Below are 26,603 nucleotides of genomic sequence, written 5' to 3'. Positions count from 1 at the left end.
GGGAGTTGCGATGTAAACTTACCCCATAGTTGAAGTAGCTGCTGTGCATTATTGATCTCTGTGCAGTAACAATAAAAATGATAATTAGGAGGAAGTTAGAGGATGACCACGCATAAAACAACGGCTACTAATTTTGTCAGGATACGTCGGCAAGCTCCATACTTGCTGTGATAACGAGAATGACTGTTGATCGTAAAAGTTGTCTTATGGGCCTATCCATCAGCGCAAAACGTGTTTAAAAAAAGCCTCACAATTGTAAACCAGCCTGTCTTCATCCAATGTGTACGCTTGTTTGAATAAAAACATCTAATAGAACCGTTTCAACGTAAAACACTTAAGTTTTCGCGTTTTCCAAAACTTAGTCAATATTTGCGGACAGAACTATAGTCGGATGCAACCTGAGAACAATCTTTTAGCTCCACCCACAAGCGCATTGCGCCCATCTGAAGTGCCTCCGCCGTCGAGAAAGTAGTTCGCTAGCAACGTTGCTTTTTCTTCCTCCAGGAAACGTGTCTTAAACTACTACAATATTTATTTAATTCATTCAGGACATTTAAATAAGTTAGAATACGTTTTTGTCAACGAAACTGCTGTTTAGTAAAGAAAGAAAGTCATGTACAATGTACCGTCTTTCAAATTCATTTTCTGTCCAAGATACTGTCTAACATACCGTCTAACATACCTCTCAGCAGCGCTAAGCCTCGCGCCCGCTTCGAACTTTTCGTTGGCGATAGCGTCGCTGGATTCTCACGTTGTCGCGCAAAAACTGTTGCAAACGCAAGCCGATACCATTAAGATTTCGCGGCGTAACCTCGGGCACGTAAAACACGGTGCAAGAAAGCAGAATAATTGTCCCGAGAAACTAGCGTCGCGTTGCTAAGGCCAGCAGCCATGTTGAGCTTTTTTTTTTTCAAAAAGAACGCGATTGGTCCACGGAATCGTGACGTCATGAAAACGATTGGCTGGCGTTTCTCGGCGTAGGATTACATTTTCCTCTGGGAGGCATTTCCGGTTTTTAGAGCGCAGCTCTTAGGGGCCCGTTCCCGGCTTGAGCGGCGTCGGCGTCGGCGTCGGCGTCGCCGTCGGCGTCGGCGTAACTGCAACCCTCGTAACCCTCGTGAGGGTTACGAGGGTTACGAGGGTTAATCTCATGAGGGTTACCCTCACGAGGATCACGAGGGCCACGAGGGTTACTTACCCTCGTAACCCTCACGAGGGTTACGAGGGTTCGTTACCCTCAAAAGGGTTACCTTCACGAGGGTTACCCTCACGAGGGTTACTAACCCTCGTAACCCTCGTGAGGGTTACGAGGGTTAGTTACCCTCAAAAGGGTTACCTTCACGAGGGTTACCCTCACGAGGGTTACTTACCCTCGTAACCCTCACGAGGGTTACGAGGGTTAGTTACCCTCAAAAGGGTTACCTTCACGAGGGTTACCCTCACGAGGGTCACGAGGGTTATGAGAGTTACCCTCACGAGGGTCACGAGAGTTACCCTCACGAGGGTCACGAGAGTTGCTTTCACGAGGGTTACTAGGGTTACCCTCACGAGGGTCACGATGGTTACCCAGGTCACGTGACCCCCCGTTGATGCCATAGCCACTGATGACGTCATCAGTGACGTCACTGATGACGTCACCGGCATCCGCATTGTCATCATCATCATCACTGATGGCGTCATCAGTGACGTCACTGATGACGTCATTGGCATCGTCACATGGCCCCAGGTCACGTGACCCCCCGACGTCACGTGACGCCCCAAGGTCACGTGACTCCCACAAGGTCACGTGACCCCCCCCCGAGGTCACTTGACCCACCCCCCCGTACCCTTCCCTCCTCCTCCTCAAGAGCTGCGCTCTAATTCGGCGTTACAGGGAGTTGTAAACGGCTTTCATTTTTTCTTAGCTTGCAACCGACTATAATATTTTTGGTTTCCAGAGATTAAGCTTTCCGTAGAGAAGAAAATTATGTTTTTACGATAATTACACAGTCGCGGCATGTAGTTTTCAACGTCTAGCTCAAACATCAGGAGATTGTACATCACTTGTCATGTAGTCCATTCTCGTTTGCATTACATCTACAAAAGAAGTTAACTTACAAGGTCGCACATTTCGCTTACGAGTTCGGTTATTGTTAAACAATTATCATCCATATAGTTTGTCCATTTTTCTTCCACCTGCACAAGGAAAAAGCACACATATCGCATAAGGTGGCCGACAGGTAATATACTAGTTCTTGGAAAATTTACAAACACTATGCGGCTGCGCTCTCTGTAATACTCGGTTTGTTCGTAGAATAAGGCTATAATTCAACGGAGGACATCTTGAATATGTGTGCAATGTATATGTTCTAGAGCACAACTCTTAGGCGCCTGTTTCCGGCTTGAGCGGCGTGGCCGTCGCCGTAGGCGTAACCACGCGGTGCATTATGGGTAAATTTTCCCGAAGGAACCCGAGGTCCTACCGAAGGATCTCGGGCTTCTTCGGCAGGACCTTGGAATAACCTTGGTTTCCTTCGGGAGGACCTCGGAGGACCTCGGGTTTCTTCGGGAGGACTTCGGAAGTTCTTCAGGTTCCTTCGGGAGGACTTTGGGAGGACCTCGGGTTCCTTCGGGAGGACCTCGGGAAAACCTCGGGTTCCTTCGGGAGGACCTCGGGTACCTTCGGTGACCTCGGGGAGGGGGGGGGGGGGTCACGTGAATCCCCGAGGTCACATGACTCCCCCCTCCCGAGGTCACGTGACCCCCCCCCCCCCCCGAGAACACGTGACCCTCAGTGCCCTTCCCTTCTCCTCCTCAAGAGCTGCGCTCTAATTCGGCGTTACAGGGAGTTGTAAACGGCTTTCGTCTTTTTTAGACAAGACATACGACGTAAATGTCTCTTAGGTATGTATATTCATAAGCAGGCGAAGAAACGCCATGTCAACAATAGCAAGGTCACTAAAGCCCACACAAGAAAGCCGTTAGGAAAGATAAACGTATTGCGTTGTTTTCAACGGAGGTTTCCGGCCTTTTTCCTACATAAAAATGAACATTATATGCAATATTCTTAATTGTATCCTATTAGCTTACCGAGGAGCTCCAAAATAGCTAAATGTACTTACAGGTGTAGATACCTTTTTCAGTAGGCAGTGCATAATTTCTTCCGTTTTGTTAGGATTTCTATACCAAGCACCTGTTCGGGGAGACAATACAATGGCGACTTGAGTTATGATTACCATAAAAACAAAACAGCTCTATTACATGACTGAACATTTTAATTTCATCACGTCCCCAGCGCCATTATACCACTGGCTAATATCACAAATAAACCGTTACTTTTAAAGAGCCCAACATTACCAGCAAAGCGTCAAGAAGGGCCCAACCTAATATTAGCTCGAGATAACTGTCTTAGCTTGAAAAACTCACTGGATAACACAGGATGAAGAGTTTAGTGCCCTTATAAACTAAAATAATTGCATCAAATTGAATACCTTATTTCAACCGCTTTGATATTACGTTACTATCTTCGAATATTCAACAGCTACCGACTCTTAGTAACTTAAATATTTTAATTAGGTTAAGTATTAAATATCAATTCGGGCTTCTAAATATTCGCATCCAAGATTCACTTGTTGCAATAGCCAATGACGATTCAGAACCGCAGGACGTGACCTGTTATGTAAAACGCTTCTTACTTTGTGATTTGTACCACATTCTTACAGTCTAGTGCTGCAATCCTATCGGTCGGTACGTGATACTAAGAGGCTTAAAACTCAACGTGGCCTTTGCCTTTTTTTTTTTTTTTGTGCTGTCGGAGGTTGTGGTTGGCCGATATTTTTTTATTTGTGTTTTATTATTTAAAGAGGTAAGACATTTCAGCCTTTTCCTTGACTAAGTGATTTCGATGGGGAATGGGGGTGGGGGGACCATTTTATACTCATGTTACACAGTGAATTTGCCACCCACTTTGCTGAGCCAGGTGCACCCGCAGGCAATATGAAGGTGAACGGCGGACCGTCGACCGGTGCGTGCTATCAGCGTCATGACGCGGCTGCCGTGGCGGCTCGCTTCGCCGAGATTAAAGGGACCATGAAATGACCTTTTTACTTTTTCCAGATAACTTTTACATTAAACCGTCAATGTTCACTGAATGCCGAACAGGCATCCGTTTTCGTCTCGGTTTATTAACTTTTACACAAAAAATTATTGAAATATCGACTTTTTCATTCTCTCCAACTGACCGCAAAAGAAGCCGTGACGTAGACCGTTTCCGGAACCGGAAGTTCTCTCGGCAGTAGGAGAATGGGAGTGTTAGCGGCAACGAGTTGGGGTGCGCCGGTAGGTTTTACTGCGCTGATGTCACCGACGTATTTCCTGAATCGGCGCCTCTTATCGCCGCATCGCAGCTGAGCGAAATTCAATGAGATATGTTGCGCTACAGCGACAGCATGGGACTAGTCCCATACGCCGGTATGCCTGTTGGGAAGTGCAGCGAGTCTTGTCACCACCCCGTCATTGTTGGCAGAAGGGCCGGCCCGTGTCAGTCGTTTGCAAAGCGACGTAGATGGCGTTTTTCGCGGCCTCGGAGATGCAGGAGCGAGCCGACGTTAAAAAAGATACGTTTGAACTACGAGTGTCAGCAAGAGCCACGTAAATACCTGTTTACACTCGGAGCGGACGCGCGCGCTTGATGGAAGTCTTGTATTCGCGCTGTTGGTAAGCGCTTCGGGACCGTTCTTTTACGATTGCAACTCGATACTGACGCGACACTCGGCAAAGAAAGGTTGGACCGGGGTCGACAGTGACGTGCAGTCTGTCAGAATAAAAATGGCATACCAATAACAAAGTGTACATACCGTGTTACGAAGGCAATCCATACGGCGTTTATTTCAGCTCTATATCACACAAAACAAGAAGATAGAATCGACGAGAGTCCCTTTTCGACGAGTGTTCGTCAACACTGCCTCGGAAAACAAGGGGAAGAGATTGACCTCCTCACCTCTTAATCAAGAATTGAGGTCAGTGATCAAACTATAATACGGGAAGGGTCCACAAGGGTCGCGCGGGCATATTCCATTTAGCACGCCAGCCGGTCGTAGGCAGACAGACGGTCTTGCGACGAAGCAACGCAGCGCCGAGTCGGAATGCCTGCTAGGCCTATACGCTTCGTCGGAGTCGGTGAATCCAGCGTTCTTGTTCGTCGTGGTCTGTTTTAAGTACTGTTTTCTTGCTGCTTGAAGTCGGCACGCGCGGGAAGAACACGTAGAAAAATAAACGTTCAGTCAGTCAGAGTTTTGAGAGGAAGGAAAACAAAGAAAATAAATGTTCGTCGGTCGCCGTCACCCAAGTAACTGGCGGCCCTGCCCTACTGCGCACGCGCAGTAGTTGCTTCGTTTACCACACGATAGATGGCGCTTGGCTCTCAGCATTATCAAATTTGGCAATTTTCGCCACACATCTCTAATTATGCTACAAAATGTGGATCTGAATATTATTTAACAAAACTTTTAGGAAACATTCGCCGGCTATTTATTGTTTACGATCGCGGTGCTGGTGAGGTAGGCTCCTACCCAATAGGCGATGTGGATTCGGCTGACGTGCACCGATTCTGCGTATGCATCGTAGTGAACAGGCGAAGGAAGGAAGGCGCAAAAGAGTCCAGTTTTCTTTTAAAAGTTCTATAGCAAAAAATTTTTTTGGGCTCCCTATTTTTGTGTTTTTGTGTTTCTTTTCACACCTTTTACGACGTGCGGTGGATGAAACTCGATTTTAAAATCATTTCATGGTCCCTTTAAGCGCTTATAGATTGAGCGCTGTTCTCAGCTCTGATGCTACTCCCCGCAGAAAGCGTGGAAGTAGGTTTCGATTTCGGCATCGTTTTTGTGCGCGCCGTGCCCCCGTCATAGCCGGCAAATGATTTGCATATTACACGTGAACTAGAGCGGACGTCCTTCGGCATGGTTTATCAGTGACTCAACCGCTTTTTTCATTCATGAGTGAACGCTATACTTCGTTTTAGCTTAGGTCCGAGCGCGGCCTATGTTATGTATGAGCCGAAGGGCTAATCATACAACGCAAAAAGCGCAGCGTCATGGCGTGCTCTCTGTGCTGTATAAAACTAGCCGGCAGAGGAGCACGCACAGAGAAACGGCGAATACCGGCTGGTCCTATCAACTGCAGAAAACGCGCCATGACGTTGTGCCTCTTTCGCTGCTTGATTGGCCCTTCGGCTCATAACATCGGCCGCGCTCGGACCGAAGCTGAAACGAAGTATAATAACTGCGAACGCTAATAACTGTTCTTTTTAAGAAACGAAAGGGTATGTTACTTTTTGATTTGTTCCGCAGCCTTTCCGGTTTAACACATATCTAAAAAAGAAATTACTAAATCCTCTTGTCTACCGATAGCATCTGAAAGGCTCCCTCCGCAAACCTCGCGCTTTCTGCGGGGAGTAGCAGCGGAGCTGAGAACAGCGCTCCATCCAATCGCTTAAAGGGGCGGTGCAACAATTTCGGGACTTTGGCTAATTAATTACGGGAATTGATCCCGGACACATATAAAACGAAGGACCGAAAACTATTCTTTCCTGCTTGCCCTAGTTTTCATTAAAAAAAATAAAAGAAATTGGTATCTCTGGCACCCCTCAACTCAACATTGAAGCGGCACCAGCTTCGCCTGTGACGTCATTCGGAGTGGCGTTGGTTTCCGGTTGGTTTCTTCTGGCTTCCGTTTCCCCAGCGCTCGCCGGCTCGCCAGGCTCGCCGCCCTCCCGCTCTCCCGCCGATTCCCGACCAACATGGCGGCATGGGCGGACGGCCTGAGCGACGTCGAGCGCAAGATGCTTGCGTACACACTTAAAATTTTTACACCCTTATTCGTGTAAATGGCTCGTCCTCTGGCTAACGCCTTTATTCGTGTAAGGGTGTTAGCCGCCGGAGGTGGTGAAAATCGTGTTAACTGCTAACACCCTAAAAACAATATGGCGGCCAGTATGCGACAGGCGATACGAGCCTGGCGAGCCGTACGCGGCTTCTCGCCGGAGCAAGAGCATACGGCTCGCACGCTCGTTTGGTGTCATCTGTAGGCGCAAAAAAACTTTCCAAACATCTCCATGTCCAAGCGCCAACACCGCAAATAATACGAGTAAGGCAGAAACCGCTGGAGACTGAACAGCCGAGACTGTCGCCGAAGTCTCGCTCGGCCTGCTCAATGCCGGTCGCATTTTCATCGCATCAGAAGCGCTTATAAAGAAGGGATAGCTTTACAAAACACTGACAGGCTGGCTTTATTGAACAAAACGCCCACTTGCCGTGGACAAGTTGACAACGAATCGCTCCGACACCCTCTGTCGACAGCGGCTAGGAGGTATCGCAGTCGCGCTCCGTGTGGCTCTCGATTAACTATTGCCTGTGCTCACCTCTGTTACGTGCGTTATCCACTCATGAACGTTTGTGCGTGAACAGCGGCATTCAGCACCTAGAACACGCGCTGGGGAAGCCGCCTAACCTCCTTTTGTTGCAATCAGGCAGCATAACACGGCGACACAGCTGCCAGCGGAACCGAACAACTCGGAGCGATCAACACGACGGATGGACTAATGGCATCCAGCCCTCTAATAGTTATAGATCATCAACCGCCACACTTTTCAAATTGGGCGGCGACAACCCCCATCTAGCGACGAAAACAAAAAGTGATAAACATTTGAAAAAAGAAAACAGCAGTTTCTTTGCTGCCCACCGCGCGGTTACATTCACTCACGACATCGACATTCACACAACACTCTACATACACACGCGCATACAAGCACTGATCAATAGCACAACACACAACAAATAGTACATACAACCTACTTATACAATCGGACAACTGCCCCGAGCGGTATATATGCCCTCCTATTTCGCGCATCGGTTAGCCCAGTGACCACGCTAGTCTTAATCAAGATATGAAAAGATTACGCCAATTTTATTTTTCAATAATATTTTTTCTGCATTTGTCTTAGGTAGGTACCCATATCCCTTAATAACGTCTTACAGCATAATGTATTATAATGATACGCGCCTAACTTCTAGTAACTCAACGTGAGTGACGAGAAAAAAAAATCGTGTGAATTCTGTCTGGCAACCACACTCCCGGCGTGGTTGCTATGGCGACGCTGTCGGTACGCGCGCCGGCAGCCGTCCAGCTGGTTCGGCCGTTCGGCTGGTTCGGCTACGGCCGAGTGCGCGAGTCCACGGTGAACGCCGCGAACGCAATCGAGAAAACAAAGCGTCGACTACTGAAGCTGTACGTAATCGAGTTTCCGCCCGTTCGCTGCCGAATTTTTCGTAGTCTTCTTCCGCCCGTTCGAAAGGGAACAGCCTACCAGTACGATTACCGCCGTGGCTTCAGTGGCTTCATCTTCGGAGGGAACTGTCAACTGAATTAGTTCCAAAACGCGGGTGCATCAGGCAGCGCAACGTGGCGCGGTCCACGCACAAAGTCGGTAAGTAAACAAAACACTCAATGCCGTTCCATTCTTTTTTTTTTATTTACGGGGGCGCGCGGTGTTTCTGGGTGGCTCAAGGTATGGGAAAGCAACCGGAAAAATCGGCGCCTGATCGACCATGGGGTGAAAATTTCAAGGCGTATCGTACGCAAACGACAGCGTTTGCCAGCGGAAGACTCGGTCGTCCGTGGCGAACGCATTTTTAGTATTTTTAAGGATGTTCTAGCTGCAAAAGAAAGGAGCGCCTTAAAATTTCACAAGGTAAAATACACTGCTGATGGAAACGACGCCCCTTTGCGTGCAGGCGCCGATTTTTCCGGCAGAGTTTAGCGCGCTGTGAAATGCAGTGTGCATTTAGGGAGAGTTTTGGCATAATATAATGTTGCTCATTGGAAAAAAAAAAAAAAAAGAAATGCTGGCATCATATGTTTGCACACTCTTAGTCATTTTTGGAATCTTAAGTACCCTTTTTGTGGCAGGTATTGGACGCCAGCACATTTTACGTAGGAACGAAGAGTGGAATCCGCCCAATTCCCTTCCACATTAACATCAAATGAGTGCTGTGAAAGCAAAGAAGAAAGTGAGGGTGAAACAGTTCCTGCAGTAGTAAGTGCCAGAAACAAGAAAAGTGCCCCGAAGTGGAAAATATACTCCCTTGAAAAGGATCCAAAAGAAATAGAGGTTATCAGGTATACTGCCGAGCGTCACAGACCTGGACACTCCATTTCAGTTTTTTAAATGCCCATGCCCTGATGAGCTGTTTACAGCGATTTTTGAGGGGACCATCCTGTATTGAACTCAATGCCACCATGAACACCATTTTCGGGTTCTGGTCACGCCTCCACGCAGGATGTCCTGCTTCAGATCAAGGAGGATATCCTTGACAGAATCTCCTGTACGACAACGCGGGCGGTCCTGGCCCTGGATATAAAGGGCGCCTTTGACAACATCAGTCACACGCTGGTGTTCGAGAACTTGGCCTCAACTGGGTGCGGGCCCCGGATGTATGATTATGTGCGGGACTTCCTGAGCAACTGGATGGCCACCATCGGAATCGAGTCCATCCGCACAAGCACCATCCCGATACCGAGCAAGGGCAATTGGCAAGGCTCGGTCCTGTCACCCACCTTGTTACCTGGCGATGTGCAAGCCGCCTCCTCTACTGGAACGGATTCCCCGGATGAAGCATACACTCTATGCCACTCTATGTGGACGACCTGACGATTTGGGCTACGTCGGGATCGGACAGCGGGAGGCAAGACTTCCTCGAAGAAGTCATTGAGACGGTGCAGAACTACCTCGAGGCCGGCAACCTCCAGCGCGCCCCCGATAAGTCTCAGCTGTTGCTCCTCCGCGCGGGCAAGCCAATTCCCGAAGAAGAAGAAGGCGGACATCCGCCTCACGTTAAAGGATGGTACCCCCGTGCCGGTGGTGAAGCGGGTTCGGATACTGGGGCCTTCACCTCCAGCGGGACGGCGGAGCCAAGTACACGGTCGACCGACTCGTCAAGACAACCACGCAAGTCATGCGCATGGTGAGAAGGATAACGAGTCACAGACACGGGCTCTAGGAGTCGGACCTGATCCGGCTGACCCAACCACTCGTCAGAGCCACATCGCCTGCGCCAATCCGTATCTCAACCTGACCTGCTGTCGAGAGGTAAGGGCAAGATGGACGTGATTATTCGCAAGGGGTACTAGCTGGCACTGGGGGTGCCGCCGTACGCATCAAACGCCAAGCTCCGGCTGCTAAGTGTAAACAACACCTTCCAGGAACTCATCAACATGCACCTAGCCAGTCAGTGGGAGCACCTGGCCCTCACACTGAGTGGGCGGCATGCCCCGAGCTCGCTCGGCATCCCCATCCCCGCATCGCAATGCGAGGCTATCCAGCTGCTGCTGGCCCTTTGGGACAAGATCCAGGTGGCACCAATCCCGTGAAAGCTGAACCCATCTTTGCATCCAGGTCGCTGGATGGCTCCCGGTCCCTTGATTCCGCTTGGTCCCGTCGTGTAGCATAGGGCCCCTGGTAGCAATCGGTTGCTAGCCCAGCATTTAAGCATACTCCAGCCTTTTTGTATGTAAAGCAAAACAATTACTGCAACTGAATACTTCTTACCTGACAATAATCGTAGTTTGCACTGCTCAATGCCCTTCTGTTTTATCTAAAATACCGCAACTAAGTACTCCGAGTACTGGTCGGAGCACTGCGGTGCAGGTGAAGTTTCTACTTCACCTGTTGCCCTTCTGTTTTATCTAAAGTACAGCAACTAAGTACTCCGAGTACCGGTCGGAGCTCTGCGGTGCCAGGTGAAGTTTCTGCTTATAAAAAAGTGTCTGCCCAAAAGCTTGCTTCGGTACCACGAGCTGCAACAGGAAGCCTGATGCAGAGGCTTTAAGAGCAAGCTCCATGCTTTGAATGTTGCTAAGCATGCGTGCTTGTGCAGTGCAACTGTCGTTCAGGACAACGTGCTCATTCTTGGCATTTCAGTTTCACTTGCACTTAAAGGGATGTTGAACCGAAATCTGGATTCCATAAAACACGGCGGCAAAAGCGTGTAACAAGATGCTACAAATACCAAAACATCACTCATACAGCGGTATTTCGAATGGATGACCTTACTTTTAAAAATAGGAGGCGCATTTGACAGATTTGTTTGTCTTGTTTCTTCGAGAAGGAAAGGGAACGACCTCGCGTCTTCTCCGTTTCGCCGCCTTGAGGGGGCGAAGCAGAGAGGAGAAAACGAGATATCTTGACGTCACGCGCCTCATCGGCCTCGTTCAATCTCAACCTCTTTCTCCAAAAATACGGCCGTCCATTCGAGATATCGCCTTGTGACTACGAGTAGTGTTTTAGGGATTGTAGCGTCCCGCCTACGGCTTCTGCATCGTTTTCTGAAATCCAAATTTCGGTTCACCAGCGCTTTAAAGGGAAACGGAGTGTGGCAGCGATTGGATGATTTCTTGTGTCAGCCGGAGTTGCCTACCATTACCACTGTAGGGCAGCAAAGGCTACAGGCATGCAAGAGCGACTTTGAGAAGCGCTTTCGCAGAACAAGAGCTTGCGATAGAGCGTGTACTAGCTCGCACTTGTCGCCTTCGACCGCGCTGTCACCCTGGCAAGCCTTCGGCAACACCTTCAGAATGCCCGCATTCTTCAAGAAAGCCACAATGTTTTGAATATACCACAACAATGCCTGGCTTTTATTTTTTTCTAAAAAAGAGCATTTATGAAACTTTGAAAATGCAGCAGTGCACGCTCATTACCTTCGGTACTGCTTAGTACGTGCTCACTCACGCTCACCTTGTCCAGGCTGAAAAGCTTGTGCTCGGACGGGGCGTATTGAACACTGGTGGTGTCTTTTGACTGAAGTAATATACAAAGTATGAACAGGAGTGATAAAGAAACAACATTTAATGCCGGTCATCTCCACTTTTAAAAAGTATCTCAACGTGAGATTAATTTGACATTTCGTAGCAAGGGTGATGAATTCCAGACAGGGTGACACAAACCGTTTTGATAAAAACGTAAAAACAAAATGTAACTACTCCATACAGGTGCCTAATAGTTTGATGACTAGGAAACAACACGGAGGACTAGAGAAATGTGATGAATATAAATGAATAAAGCTGGTCATGAATTGAAGCATACTTAGGTATGTGAGCCACACAACTTGCAGCTGCCATCTCAAGAAAAACAAACAAAGCCTTTAATGATTTCGAAAATCGGAACAATCCTGGCAGGAGTTTCACAGACTTTGGCGATTGCACTATGTGATCAGCAATCAGGCTACAGGTGTTTTCTTGATTGTATTAATCACCTTGATTGCAACTGGCCGTAGCTGTGAGTAGATTAGAATAAGACAAAGCCTCTCAAGAAGGCAGCTCGTATTGTACGTCTTCTGGCCATGGGCGAAGCCGAAAAGCCAGTAGGCCGCCATGACCACAGTAAAGCCTTCGAAAAGCCAAATGGTTCCCTCCTGCATATTAAAGCAGAATTGATTCAGTCAGAGAATAATAAAGGCCGCACTGATGAGTATGATTTTAAGCATGAAATGCTTTTAGCTCCCGGCCACCAAACTGGTGACATATCTTTTCGGGAACTAATGCCAAAAATCACTTCAAAACATCCCAGGTTTCGAAGTTGACTTTTGCGTTGGTTTTCTTATTTGAAACCGGCTTTGAAACCTACTGGGTCTCGAAGTCAGTTTTGGATCAGAAACGTGTACACTAGCAGGGTTCAAAATTTGCTGTCAAAATTTTGTTTCCTTGAGACAAGGAAAACAAAAAAGAACATACACACTACCGTCTCAAAACCGGCACAGCATACAGCTGTCATTTATTTCCACAAGTCATCTTCCTTGCCATCCCACACGCTACACATGCTATGGAACCTATTCCTATACACACTATGAAACCTATTAATTCCGAACTACAGCTTTAAAAAAATTATCCAACATTCAAATTACTTTTTTGTATGACATCTCACTACCGAATTCTAAACCAAGAGCGCATCATTCGTTTAAACCGTTTGAAGCAATCGCCTGACGAGGAGCCCGTTGTCGTCACGCTTTGACGGCGCACTTTAGTTCACCTTTCTGCCGCCGTCTTGGGGGGGGTCTCAGGCATTGTCCCCGCACAAATATTACCACAACTGTTTAATTGATTGGTGCGGCACACAAACTTCTGTTCGGGCTGGAACTTGGTCAACAGTGTCTGAGATGAGCCCGACGCCCATTTCAGACATCAAATAAAATTTCGAAATTGCTTTTATAATCTCTTTAAGAGTTTGAATGCAGGCGTCTGGAATTCGCAAAATTTAGTGGCCGCGATTATGTCCTCTGTGACCGATTTGCAAAAATAAATGGTTTTACAGTAATGATCCAGATTGTGATTTATTGAGCATTAACCAGTGCTGTTAATAACATGCTCTGTATTGTCCGCTCTGCTGGTGTTTTTTCTGCCGTCATTGCATCCATGCAGTTTGAAAGTGCACTGCTTTATGCGACAGGTGGCACGCACACACCATGGCACTCCACTTCATAGCGTGGCATGTGGTGGCAGCAAAAGGCTCTGCCAAAAACATGCTAAGCACAGCATTTGTGGCGGCAGAAAAGATACAAGGCTATTATCTTGTTCCCGAGAGTATAGTATGTTGCAGGTTAAGACGGTACGGTGAGGGGAAGAAGCTCCGTCTACACTCTTTCCACTTTAGCAGAAAGGATGCTATAGAGAAAAGAAGGAAACTGCCAATCGTGGCAAGCAAACCCTTTTTGGACTGGCAGAAGTGATGGGAGACGCCAGGCAGTGTAAAAAAAGGGGAAAGGGGGGGGGGTGGACTGCAAACGTGTTTACCAAGAATAAAAAGGGGAAGAGTGAAAAGAGGTATTCTTCTGTAGATTCCTTTTTCTCCCGGAGCTGTGAATGTGCCATGGCCGGACTGGGCTCAACTCAATGCCTCAAATCATATTTTTAAAAAAAATTATTGCCGGCAGAGTTTTGCGGACTCCTAAAATGCCTTTACGGAGAGGTTCCACAAACCCTCTTTCCAGAACCGTTGGCCTAGATTGCGGGCATGGGCATCTGCAGTACGTTTTGCAGGAAAAGGAGGGGGAGGGGGGCAAACCTTGTTTTCTTTCAAAGTTATAGGTTTGAAAGCTACACCCCTTCAGAATAATCCCCCCCCCCCCCCCTTTTCCGCCACTTTGCTGACGCCCATGATTGTGGGCACCTCATCACTTACAAAATGTTTCCTAGGACCCATGTGTAGAAAGTAGGAGCCACCATTCAAGCCCCTGTCATGACTACAGTGCAGACATATCACAATAGCAGGGAAGAACAATAAATAATAATGGACAGTCTGACCGGAAACAATATTGGTACAATTTCAGACTCGCCACTCAGCTTGCCAGCTGAGCCAGGCTAGAAAAACGAAATTGGCAAAGTGAATGAGTTGCGAGTATAAAGATGCAACAACAAAACCCTACTGGAGTTCTTAAAAAATGTTGGGGCCTTCTTGTCAATGGAAAAGGCACTCAGTAATTAAATCCAATACTCTTTCGGATAGTGAGATTGATATCGTGGTAAGGTGGGTGCTTGTCCCAAGCTCTTTTTTCAGCACCAGTGGGTGTCAAGTTACACACAGCCAGAAAACAAATCAGCATAGCCAAACGAAGCACAGGACAATTGCATCCGTAAAATAGCCGATGTTCCATATTTCTATTAGTTTTTGATCTCACTCTGCGCAGCACACAATTCATAGCAGATGATTGTCCCTTTTTGGCTCTGTTCGCAGAGCCAAAAAGGGACAATCGACGAACAAGTCTGTTCGTCAAACGACGAACAGACTTGCCAGTCTGTTCGTCGTTTTGTTTCTGTCAGAGAATGATACCTACCTAGTAGCAAACAAACTCATTATTATTCCCTCATGTTAGCAGACGATGCGTCTGGTAGCGGTATTTTATAGCGAGTTCGCTTCACACGCACTGGCACCGTTCGAGTTCTCTCCCAGAATGCATCACACTCGCAGAGTGTTGCACTGAGAACTGGACTCAAACGAATTCGCCAAATGCACCAAGTGCGGAAGACTGATGCTGCCGCCATCTATGTTGTAGAAAGAATACCGACCTCAAACCGAAACTGGCGCCTTGCTGTTCGGAGTGATGGGTGGGAATGCGAGAGTACAGTCGCTACCAACGTTTATCTACAAACGTTGGTCGCTGCAGCCTGTAGTTTATAGTTGCGATGACTTCAAGCAACTCGGCTGTCATAAGGATAGTTACAGACGCGTAAATTTCCGCAACCAGCTGTCTACAAAGCAGCTGGTTGCGATCTTTCAATTCTCATAACCGTTTACACTGAAGAAAATGGATGATGCTGTCCGAGCAGAAGCTTGATCCATTTCAGCATGGCATTATGCGTGGACCACTGAAAGGGTACGCCTTAAAACTAGTCTGCTGGAATACCCAGCAAAACTTTTCGATTTCGATCGTCATTACAGCTGGATCAGATATTAGCTTTGGTGAGGGCGTCGAGAACGAGAGCTTTCTCGAACAAAATATGACGGGGCAAGTTAGCTGAAGTAGGTAAATGTTAAACATGATGATGTTGCCCAAGCCTCGGGTAAGATCACTAAATTTAGCTTTCTCCGATGCTTATTGGGCAGTCAAAGTTTCTGCTGGGGCAGTTTTGTCGACAAATGTTCAATTTTTCACCCGCACAAGTTGGTGATAAATATCTCGGGGGCCGCTGATGCATTTGTTCTGAGCATTTCTTTACACACTGGTATATTTCAGCGTTTTTACGGCAACAGAGCGACTTAAAACCTCCAAATAAAGCACGGTTTGTCAACTGCTTCCTTCATGAAATAGGAGACGCTCACAGTTCAAGCTCGCGTTTGATTCCGTTGCCCGCGGGACGCAATTTCTATCAGGAAACCTACTTTTTTTCCTTTCAGTTCTGCGACACATCGTAGCAGACAAACTTTCGTCATCTGCTCCAGCACCTTGCCGGCCTAGCCGGAGCGAGGCACGACGGGATTGCATTTTGGCGCAATCTCGATTTTCTCGGTGCAGCGAGTGCATGCACGCGTGAGGTGTCAGCAATGAAACGAACTCGAAGAGTGCAACCACTTGTGGAGTGCCGGCTGAAACGAACCCGCTCCACGCTGCGGGTGCCGTGAAACGAACTCGCTAATACTTCTTCAGTGCAAGCCGGTTGAGACCTCAATGACCAAAATCGGGCTCTCGGTGAGATGGAATGGCAAACTGAGAATGATTTCATGACCAGGGGCCAAACAAATAACAGGTGCATTGTATGGTGAGAGTATTAGCACCGAGAAGTTTGGGTGGCGACCTTTTACAGCGAGCCGGGGTGACGTCCTGCTGAGGACAAAATTTACCCCCTCACTCGCCCTACAAAGGCCGAGACGGCGTTAGCTGTCGGCATATTACTTTCGTTTTTTTTTGTTTTTTTTTTGTGTGCGCATTTTACGTAGGAAATGCGAATTATTATATGCGGCCTTATTGAGGTATGGTCTGTAGCTGCAGGCGAAACTTCAACCAACATTCCGAGCATGGTTTCCAGGGCAGACAGTGCATGAATCACAGATGGTATATGAAAAGGAAGAAATGCCACCACACTTGCAGGAGCATTGCAGTATATTTCCATCTCGCACAATCAACGCTGCTGATGATTTGAATAAATTAAGAGGTTTTTTTCAACTTTGTTTCTAAACAAAAACGTCTCAGCGAAAAAGCTGCACTCTGCTCGAGCAACATGTTAAATATATTCTGGGCCATGGGGAGAAAATTACAAGTGAGACAGCCCAAAGGCCTTTGACTTAGATGCCATTTGTATGCCCGCAAAGCGGGGTCTGATGTTCTCCAAAAGCGCGAGACAAATGGACGGCAGAATTGTCCGATCCGACAGTCCGAACGCCGCTCCGAATTGAGACACACGCACACGCTTCCGACCTTGCAAGCGACACAACAATCCGTTCAGCTCCGCCCAGGAGATCCAACTTCCAAGCACTCCAGCGGAGGTCCGCGTTCATAGATCTCTGGTCCCAGATTGATGGTTTAGCTCGCACGAGCGAAGCTAGGAGCTCGTTCTTGTTAGTGCGTGCATTCCTTGCCGCGGCCATCTTTCTCGAATGGATCAGCGGGATCTACGCGTCCGGCTTCCCGTCGCCCGTCCCGTTTTCTTATTCGTCCCAACAGACCAAGTATGTCATCATGACGTTCGCACTAGCTGTGCTGTCATTGGCTGGACGCATCCGACAATCCGTCAGCCGTGCGAAACTATCTGGCGCGTTTGACGCATGTCGGATCGCCGATCTGACGCCTGAAGCGACCAAATTTTTCGGATCAGGCAGTCATACTGTCGGATCGGATGAATTTTTCGCGCATGTGTCTCGTGCTTAACTCATGAATCTGCAAAGAACAGAATTTCAGTGTCTGAAACACTTACACCGCCGCTTCCACAACCCCTTGCACAACCGCCTTATATCGTGTGGAGGGGGCGGGGGGGGTTCATCGACGGAGTTGCCTCCACCGATAGCTTTCCATACTTATAACCCAATTATAAGGGTAAACGTGACAAACACGGTTGGAAAAGCTATGAAAATTCTGTCGGCATAAGTCTCACCCAGCGCCTTGTACACTGGGTAAACGAAGCCCCGCTTCTCAACGTGCTTACAGCTCACAACGGCCGATGTTGACGGTGCCTTTCCCATCCTTAGTCTGACTGTCCATGCTCTTTTTAATCTCGAAGTTTTCGGGTGGTAGAATATGATACCAGCTTCTTTTTGGAAATTGCATTGCAGCGCTGAACAGTAGGTCAGCATGATCACAAACCTCCGATCGTGAGGAAACGGGCGCAGGGAAGCCAGCTAGATGCCAGCTAGATGCCAGAACGCGAAGCGGAGTCCGTCACCAGACGTCACGGTACACCTCACCCAATCAAGACGTGGCGACCGCAGCGACACTTGTGTTTGCTCTGAAGACTAATAGTACGCCGTGCAAGCAATACCATTGATCTCCACAACAATTTGCTGGATTGCGTGTCTCCGCTTGGTCGTTGCAGCTCAGGTGCGGCCACCGGATGGCCACCTTGGGACAAAGATTATCAGTCAACATTTTGGAGCGTCGTGGAGGCTGGGCGGCAGTAAGCTGAAGACATGTTTTCTGCTCGTTCGTTGTCATTTACCGAAGAAGTTTGTTAAAACCCCGAACGGTGAGAATTGCGTTTGAGAACACGTGGAAATTTTTACGAAAGCTCAGCACCGCAAGAAAAAGGGGCAACTCGTCTAACGCAAATCTTACCGTTCTGGCGGCATGATCAAAGCTTCCTTGGCATGCCAAAGTGCTGCATCTTTGTCTTCGCACGCTTGAATACCGATCAAGAATTAACGCCGTGTGGATTTGTTTCGTGAGTGCAAAGAGCATGAAGATGCATGTGCCTCTGGAGCAGCATTTTACTTTACTCTTACGACTGTATTTGTAACTTGCGGCACTTGCAGTCCAGAAGCGGGCATGATCCAGTGGCGAAAAAGGAGGGGTAGGAGGCTATGGCGACGGCGACAGATTGCACACAACTATATGGACGGGCTTCATACTTTTGCCTTTGAAAACCTACCTTCTTCTACAGCATTGCTCTATTTGTGCTGTCATGTGATCCATTTGAGTAGATTTGGAACATAGCCATGGTTAATCCATAATAGCAACCACCGATTTCGTTTCCTATTGATAGCAACTCGCTGGAACAGCTGGGTGATAGAGAAGACGCGTATGTACGACATACCTTCAAAGCTCTGCCATGGCATTGATTCTTGATAAGTATCCAAGCGTGAAAAGGCACAGAGACGCAGCAGTTTGGCAGGCCAAGGAAGCTTTGATCACGCCGCAAGACCGGCGAGACTCGACGTTCGACAAGTTGTGCCTTTTTCCTGCGGTGCCGCGCTGTTGCAAAATATTTTATGCGTTTTCAAAGGAAATTCTTATTGTTTACACATTGCGAGCGTTTGGCGCTCCTTTCACTAAACAGAGGGGAGCCCCGCCGGAGACTGACACTCGAGCGTGCTCTTCGTGCTCCGAGCATTTCTTGGAGCACAAGTGACTTCTTTGCACTCCGTGATGTCACGTCCACAAACAAGATGGCTGTGCCATTGTTGAGATTGTTGAAACAAAAGGCGTAGCCGGACAGCTGCTCCTTTTCAGTCCATTAGTGGTTAATCCAGCAGGTAAAAACAATTTGATTTGAAAGCCAAGACAGCAATTAGCATTCCGGAAAAGGTTTGTTCATGTGCCTTGCCTGAGAACAAAGTGATCTATCGAACGAGCGTGCTGATAGCTCGGCGACAGAAAAGTTGCCGAGAAGACAGTGGGACGGCTGCCCTTTTTAAACTGCTTAGTCCAGCTGCAGCGAATAAAGATACTTAGATTGGAAAGCCGAAGCATCAGTTAGCATTGCGGGAAAGGTTTGTTTGTGCATCTCGCCTGAAAACAGCTTGCACGGTCAATAAATAGATCAGCCAAGGTGCCTTTCCCCGCACGTGCTCGAAGCGAGTCTCCAAACCTCTCAGAAATACTTAAACGTTCGTAGAAACTTCATAACGTCGCCGTCTCTTTTACTTTGTACCCTGCCGCTCTACACTGGCTTTAATTAATTTACCACCGAAATAATTTTGGCTTCTCCCACCCGTATCCACGGGATGCCAGGTTCGTCATAACCGTGCGGTGGGAAGGAGCTTGTGCGGCTCGTCAATAGATTTGGTGTGTACGCCATGCGCCGTTTAGTTGCTGTGCCTGGAGTATGAAACTCGGAGCGTCAGAGTAGGAGTAAAGGAGTGTGGACTTAAAGGGGAGCTGCAATCATACTTAAGCGTCTACCTCTTTTGCGGTTTCCACGTCTCTTTGGGTTCGGGTAAGCCAGTGGGCACGAAGAGAATAACTAAATATCAGTGAGTCATATTTTAACCGGACGACGCGGAAACCTCCTCCACCTACGAGGGCGACCCGCGTTGCCGAAAGCGCGGAATATGTGACGTCTTTGGTCCTGGGCTTACTACTGGTCAGAGCCGCTAAAAGCATTTTTTTTAGTCGATACAAAATATAAGTGTCGCGAACCGTTTCAATTATGTATGAAAGTAGTTTTTGTTCAGTATTTTAGATCAGAAAAGAAACAAATGCAGTTTATTAAGTACGGAAACAAGAAATGACCCGTCGACAAACCCGCCACCAAGCGGTGAAAAAAACGGCGCATACTAGAAAGGCGTAGTGGGATGAGGCTCCGACGAACAATGGGCTTAGAAAGGTCCCGGATGTACGCGGTGGCGCTGCGGTCGTATACCGGCTCGAGGATCCGACCGGTTCCGAGCGTTCCCAAGGCTTTCGGCGCGGGCTTGGCTGGCGATTTGACCCTTTGGCGGTATGGCAGCGCGAAGTGGCTCCCGTTCTGAACTGATCTTTACCCCGTGTTTGCCGTCGTTTGTGGCCAATGAAGTGTTATGCCGAATTAGTCTTTAATCGCGTGGCAAATGCAATGCGAGCTGCCCTGGCCGCCCGCTTCATACAGCCTAGTCAACACGTGCTTTAGTGGCACCCTCTCGAGCCGTTGACACTGAGTGCGGCAGCCGTGAGCGCTCGATGAGCTCACTACTTCACGGCCACTCAAACCAGGACCTACGACGTCATGAAGGATGTTATTTTTTGCTTGTTTCTGTAAGTCTAATTTGCCTATAACTTTTAAAATAAAGCGAAATTTGAGAAAAGAAAAGTTTCTTTAAATTACTACGTTCAATGCGCTCAGGTTCGGTCCAAATTAAAAACCAGTCAAAAAGTTATTGCAGGGCCACTTTAACGCTCCCAATGACGACAAACAAGCAAAAAACATGTCTTCAGCACGCTGCCGGCCAGCCTCTGCAACGCTCCAAAAGGTTAATTTTCCGTGTCCCAAGATGGTCGTCCGGCAGCCGCAATCACGGAACGGGGAAGCGCAATTTAGCAATTGTCATAGAGATCAGTAAAAAAATATGGAACGCATACCCTCCTAGCATCCATCAGGTAGGGATAAGCATTCTGTGCAGTCTATATGCCCATCAATGTCAACACATGTAGCCATTTGCAGGCAGTCGCATCCTTTCGAAGATCAATCTGGCCTTCATCAGGCACCACCTTTCGCTCTCAGCACACAGCCACTGTTGGTGGGCTTCGAGGCTGCTCGCATCTTCACCCTCCACAGGCGGGGCAGCCCCGGTCTGTAAATGTAGAATATGAATATGGCAGGTATTATTTGATAACACTTTGTTTTGGCCGTGTAAAGAAAATCTGCATTCCATTTTCTAACATATCTGTTATGAAATAACAAGGTCAGGTGGAACGGCTCGAGTTCGCTGACTGAAAGACAGAGGGCTTAGCCTGAACCAATATCCTAGCAGCCTTCGATATTGGTGTGGGGGGAGAGAAGGCTGAACCTCTAAAGATGTCTTCAAATGATTCTCTAATTGCTTAACTCCAAAGTTTCAGGCTGCTGCACTTCAATGTTCTGAACTTTTTCCAACATATATTTGCGCTGTCGCTAACCATGTTCCATTTGCCAATTTTTTACACGCCCCTTCTCCTCCAATCAGAACAGCACGAGAGTCCGCCGTGAACAGACTTGGCATCATCGTGTGTCATATATCCCCGATGATTGCCCATTAAAGCCAAGGTTCGAGCACAAGCTCATAGCATCGCTAGATGGTCGCACTGCACGAACCCTCGTGCAGCCTGAGTATCTACTAGTACTGTTAAAGCGAGCGAGTTGAAAATGAATACTTAAAATCGAAAGAATAAAGCGCGAGGGACAAGCACAGGACAAGCACAGGACAACCACGTAAAGCCTGGTTCAAACAGTTGCGTTTGACCGCGTTGCGGCTGCGAGAAACCAGGACATCCCTGCTGCTTATATCGCGTGCCAAGATGATTCTTTGAATTGGAATCCACGCTTCATACGAAGCACAGATGTGCCGGTGACTCGTTTTCGGTTCTAAACGCAACGCAGACAAACACACTCAAACGCAAGTGTCGGAACCGACCTTTAGGGTACAGGCTCACAGTAAAGCTGTGAGCCCGAACCGCCTCGCACGTCTAGCCTTCGCTTTAGTACATCTCAGGATAAGAAGGAATGTATCATAATAGAACCGATGTGGTCTCACCATTCTGAGCAGAAGTGCGTGAGTAACCGATGCTATTTTCGTGGTCGCTTGCACGTAAACAACCAAGGAGCTTGTACACAACGCCGGCATTCATCTGGCTTGAAAACAACTTGAGCGTTGGCTTGGCTTGGATGTCAGCTGCCCATTGTGCTTACTTGAACTTCACGAAATCCTCTAAATTGAGCAGGCTGCTTCTTGACTTCTGCTGTCGGCGCGTATGTCTGCAATTCGGCGGTTTCCGAGTTCGACGATTCGGAAATCATGGGTGTACCACCGCAACACCCTCTTAACACGATTTCGGTAGCCGTAGGGTGTAAAAAGGATGTACGAAGGGTGTAGGCCTTTCCGTACACCCTTGAATATTCAAAAATCATGTAAAAATGGTGTAGGAAGGGTGTGAGCTCGGAAAAACACCCTTTTAACACGAACATGGGTGTTGAAATTTTTAGTGTGTATAGTAAGTCAGTTGGACTCGTGCGGCGGGCAGTCGACGCGGCGTGCAGTCGAAGTCGAAGTCGAGGTCGAGACACCAGGAACAATAACGGTACCACGAAACTACGGACCACGACCAACGCACTCCGTCGAGCGAGGGAAAGACGAAACGTCCGGGTTGCTCGTGTAGCCGCCGTAGGAGCCTCGGGCGTGGACGGATGACGGCAGGGTTTGTTGACTTGCGGTAGATGGCGCCACAAATAATTCATACCCTTTTAGTGGCAAAAACGCTTTTGAAGCGTTTCTGCATGCCTAAACAACAAGATTTTTTAAAACTTAACCTTAAATCAAGCTTACAATTGCCTAACACTATCACTTACAAAAACCACTCCGAATGACGTCACACCGCAGGTTCCATTTGCGGCCACCATGTGGCCGCAGGTTGGAAAAAAAGCGTTTTTTATTTTGCGATTACGCAGCGAAATAGAGGTAGTTCGGGGTATGGCGGCACTTTTTCTCTTACTTATGCCGAAGTAAACAATATAAAAAATACAAGCTGCACATTCGTTCAGTGTTAAAATCATTGCACCGCCCCTTTAAGCCTGGTTCAGACAGTTGCGTTTGACCGCGTTTGACTGCGTTGCGGCAGCGAAAAACCAGGACATTCCTACTGCTTATATCGCGTGCCAACATGATTCCTTGAATTAGATTCCACGCTTCATACGAAGCACAGATGTGCCGGTGACTCGCTTTCGGTCCTCGACGCAACGCAGTCAAACGTAAGTGTCTGAACCGGCCTTTACTCTCGGCAAAGAGCGCGATAAGAAAGCGAGCCGGCACGGCAGCCGCGTCATGGCGCTGATAGCACGGACCGGTCGACGGTCCGGCGTTCACCTTCATATCGCCTGCGGGTGTACACAAGCCGTTGAGGCTTACTTTTTGAAGATGTATGCATCGGAAATAAAAATATCCTATTCTGTTCTATTCTATAACCTAAGCCGATCACTATTCAAGTGGATTGCAGCGCAATTTGTCCTTAGAAAAAGGAACCCCACACTTCACAAGATTTTTCAGAAACGAAAGGTTCAGCTCTTTGCCTTATTAAGCCATTTCAGAACGTAGGTGCGTGATTTCTTTTTTTTTTTTTTTTCTTATATGTTGTTTTTTTTTTTTTTTGTAACAAATATCGCTGCATACACAAAACAAGAGGAACTGCGAAACATCTTTTAAAGAGATAATATTACGGCGTGCAAGTTTCTCTGCTCCTGCGCACCTTGTGCGCTTGTTTGCCCCCCAAACGCGCCCGGCCCGCGTGCGTTTGTTTACCCCCGACTTCAGCCAATGACTGCGTGCGCTTGGCTGCCTCGTGATCGCGCGTTCACTGCGCGTTCTCTATGTTGCCCTTTCGTTGGCGTGCCCTCCTTGGAGTTTTGGTGCGCCAAAGACGTATTTTGAAACACTTGCTCGCCGTGGTATGGCGAGCAAGGGCTTTCGGATAATACCGATGCCGATTCCAAGTGTTTAGCATAAACATCGCGCGTTTAGTTTTAGGAATATCGTTTAAAATCTCGTGCCAAGTCTCACTTACCGCATATACCGGGGTCCCTTCCCAAAGCTGTTTGATAAAGGTCCTCGTCATTTGCCACTACTAATACGTACGGGGACAACTGCATGCCTACGAACGCTGTTCCCAGCAACATGCGGATCAAGGCAGCTTCCATGGCATTCAACTTTCTTGTTCCCGGAATGCGGAGCGGGAAGTGTTGTAAGCAACTAGGGTGTCCTGTCTTTTATTTCAATATGTATACGTGGGCGTTTTCACATGTGTTGAAAAGTTTGCGGAAGAAAACGTTTGTTCCAAATTCAATGACCATTGTAGTTTTTGCTTCCGGTATATACTCAATTGTATTCGGTTTATTTTATTAACACTATTTATTTGCGCATTTACTCCATGAACGACTAAAAATCCTATCCTCTTTAGACGAATTCAGGTATTACTTTCATGGTGCATCTTAGATTTTTCAGCACGCCTTGAACGATGTCGGTAGAAGTTACAAATGTTACGTCATTTCGCGTTATATATATATATGTATATATTAAGAACAAAGGTGGGTGGGTGGGTTTGTGGGTGGATACGTGGGCAGGTGGTTTTATGGGTGGGTGGATACGTGGGTAGGTGAGTAGGTGAGTGCATACGTAGGTAGGTGAGTAGGTGGTGGATACGTAGGTAGATGGGTTTGTGGGTGGGTGGGTGGATACGTGGGTAGATGGGTACGTGAGTGGATACGTGTGTAGGTGGGTTTCTAGGTGGGTGGGTGGATACATGGTTAGGAGGGTACGTGGGTGGGTGGATACGTGGGTAGGTAGGTAGGTGGGTGGATGCGGGAGTAGGTAGACAGGTAGAAATGATATCAATAGAGTGACACTAGAGGCTGACCTCTCCATGAGTGTTAATTAATTTTAAACGATAATTCTTAGTGTGTTATTGACCCGCCCCCCGTTTTTATAATGCCCTAACGGGCCCCCAAGGATTAATAAATGAATGAATAAATGGAAATGTTAGTCTATGAACAAATATCTGAATTGTTTAGTCATTCAACAAAGACTCGTCATCATACCGTTCTGCAATTTTCTATTAGAGCGCCCTATCCTCTCCCGGCCAATCGGCGGAGGGCACAAGTTCCGGCTCCGCGTTTCTTCGCCGTCGGGCGCATATGCCCTCCACTCGCCCGAAAGCGGACCCTCCTAAAGGGGTATTCACACGAGGGAGAAATCCCGGGGATTTCTCCCCGGCACGCACGAATCACGAGATAAAAACGCGAGGCTTTTGCACATCGCAAAGCCTGACGTTTTCGTCGTGGGATGCGCGTGCCGGGGAGAAATCCCCGGGATTTCTCCCTCGTGTGAATACCCCTTAACCAAAGCGCACGCTTGTGACTCAGAAAGCGCAGCGGAAACAGCTAAAACGTCACAAAACACGCAATTTCCGGGAAGCGCTCGACTTTCGCGCGCACAAAAACGCGTTGGTTTGGATCGCGCTTTAAGCGCGAGACACATGCGCGAAAAATCCATCCGATCCGACGTCCGATCCGACAATCCGAACGCCTGATCCGAAAAATTTGGTCGCTTCAGACGTCGGATCGGCGATCCGACGTGCGTCCAACGCGCCAGATCGTTTCGCACGGCGGACGGATTGTCGGATGCGTCCAGCCAATGACAGCACAGCTAGCGCGAACGTCATGATGACGTACTGGGTCTGGCGGGACGAATAAGAAAACGGGACGGGCGACGGGAAGCCGGACGCGTGGATCCCGCTGACCCATTCGAGAAAGATGGCCCCGGCAAAGATTGCACGCGCTAACGAGAACGGGCTCCTAACTTCGCTCGTGTGAGCTAAACCGTCAATCTGGGACCGGTGATCTATGAACGCGGACTTCCCCTGGAGCGTTTGGACCTCCTGGGCGGAGCCGAACGGATCGTCGTGTCGCATGCAAGGTCGGAAGCGTGTGTCTCAAACTGTCGCGTGCGGCGATTCGGAGCGGCGTTCGGACTGTCGGATCGGACGTCGGATCGGACGATTCTGCCGTCCATGTGTCTCGCGCTTTATGGTACGTTTACACTTGCGGATCCGCCAGTGAATCCGCCCAGCTTTTCCCGCTGGGGCGAGATGCTGGGTGGAAAACGCGGCGGCGAGCCGTATAGACCTTTTCCACAAGGGCGCCGCCATCTTGAATTGACGTCACTTCCAGTATGGGCGAAAACACAACTTTGCCGTCGCCACGCCAATAGAAGACATTTAGGATATAAGCCTAACCGTCACACATTCTCGATTTGGCTCCCCTCAATTTTTTTACTGGTTAGAGGTTGAAACGTTTTACTATTTTGTCGTCGCCCATACTGGAAGTGACGACAATTCAAGATGGCGGCGCTCCCGTGGAAAATGTCTATACGTGGCTTGCACAGGACGTCATTTCCGTTGCCCTCCAGACAAAAGGGGAAGAAGGAGCTCCCC

General features: G+C 48.2%; 1 protein-coding gene across 1 annotated transcript in view; it reads right to left on the bottom strand.

The window, feature by feature from the left end:
• LOC120841970 overlaps positions 1 to 24,312 on the bottom strand; it is a 40,840-nt gene extending 16,528 nt beyond the window's left edge. The window contains exons 1-4 of the mRNA XM_040212966.1: positions 24,180 to 24,312; positions 3,102 to 3,172; positions 2,098 to 2,175; positions 23 to 58 (exon numbers count right to left, since the gene is read on the bottom strand). Coding sequence (XP_040068900.1) covers positions 23 to 58; positions 2,098 to 2,175; positions 3,102 to 3,172; positions 24,180 to 24,312 — 318 coding nt within the window. The remainder of the gene's footprint in view (positions 1 to 22; positions 59 to 2,097; positions 2,176 to 3,101; positions 3,173 to 24,179) is intronic.
• Between the last annotated feature and the right edge of the window lie 2,291 nt (positions 24,313 to 26,603).

This window comes from Ixodes scapularis, unplaced genomic scaffold, assembly GCF_016920785.2.
Source record: "Ixodes scapularis isolate PalLabHiFi unplaced genomic scaffold, ASM1692078v2 PGA_scaffold3__209_contigs__length_174095766, whole genome shotgun sequence".
In the NCBI taxonomy this organism is placed as follows: domain Eukaryota; kingdom Metazoa; phylum Arthropoda; class Arachnida; order Ixodida; family Ixodidae; genus Ixodes; species Ixodes scapularis.
The sequence above is the reverse complement of the archived record's forward strand: the minus strand, read 5'-3'. Positions and strand labels throughout refer to the sequence as shown.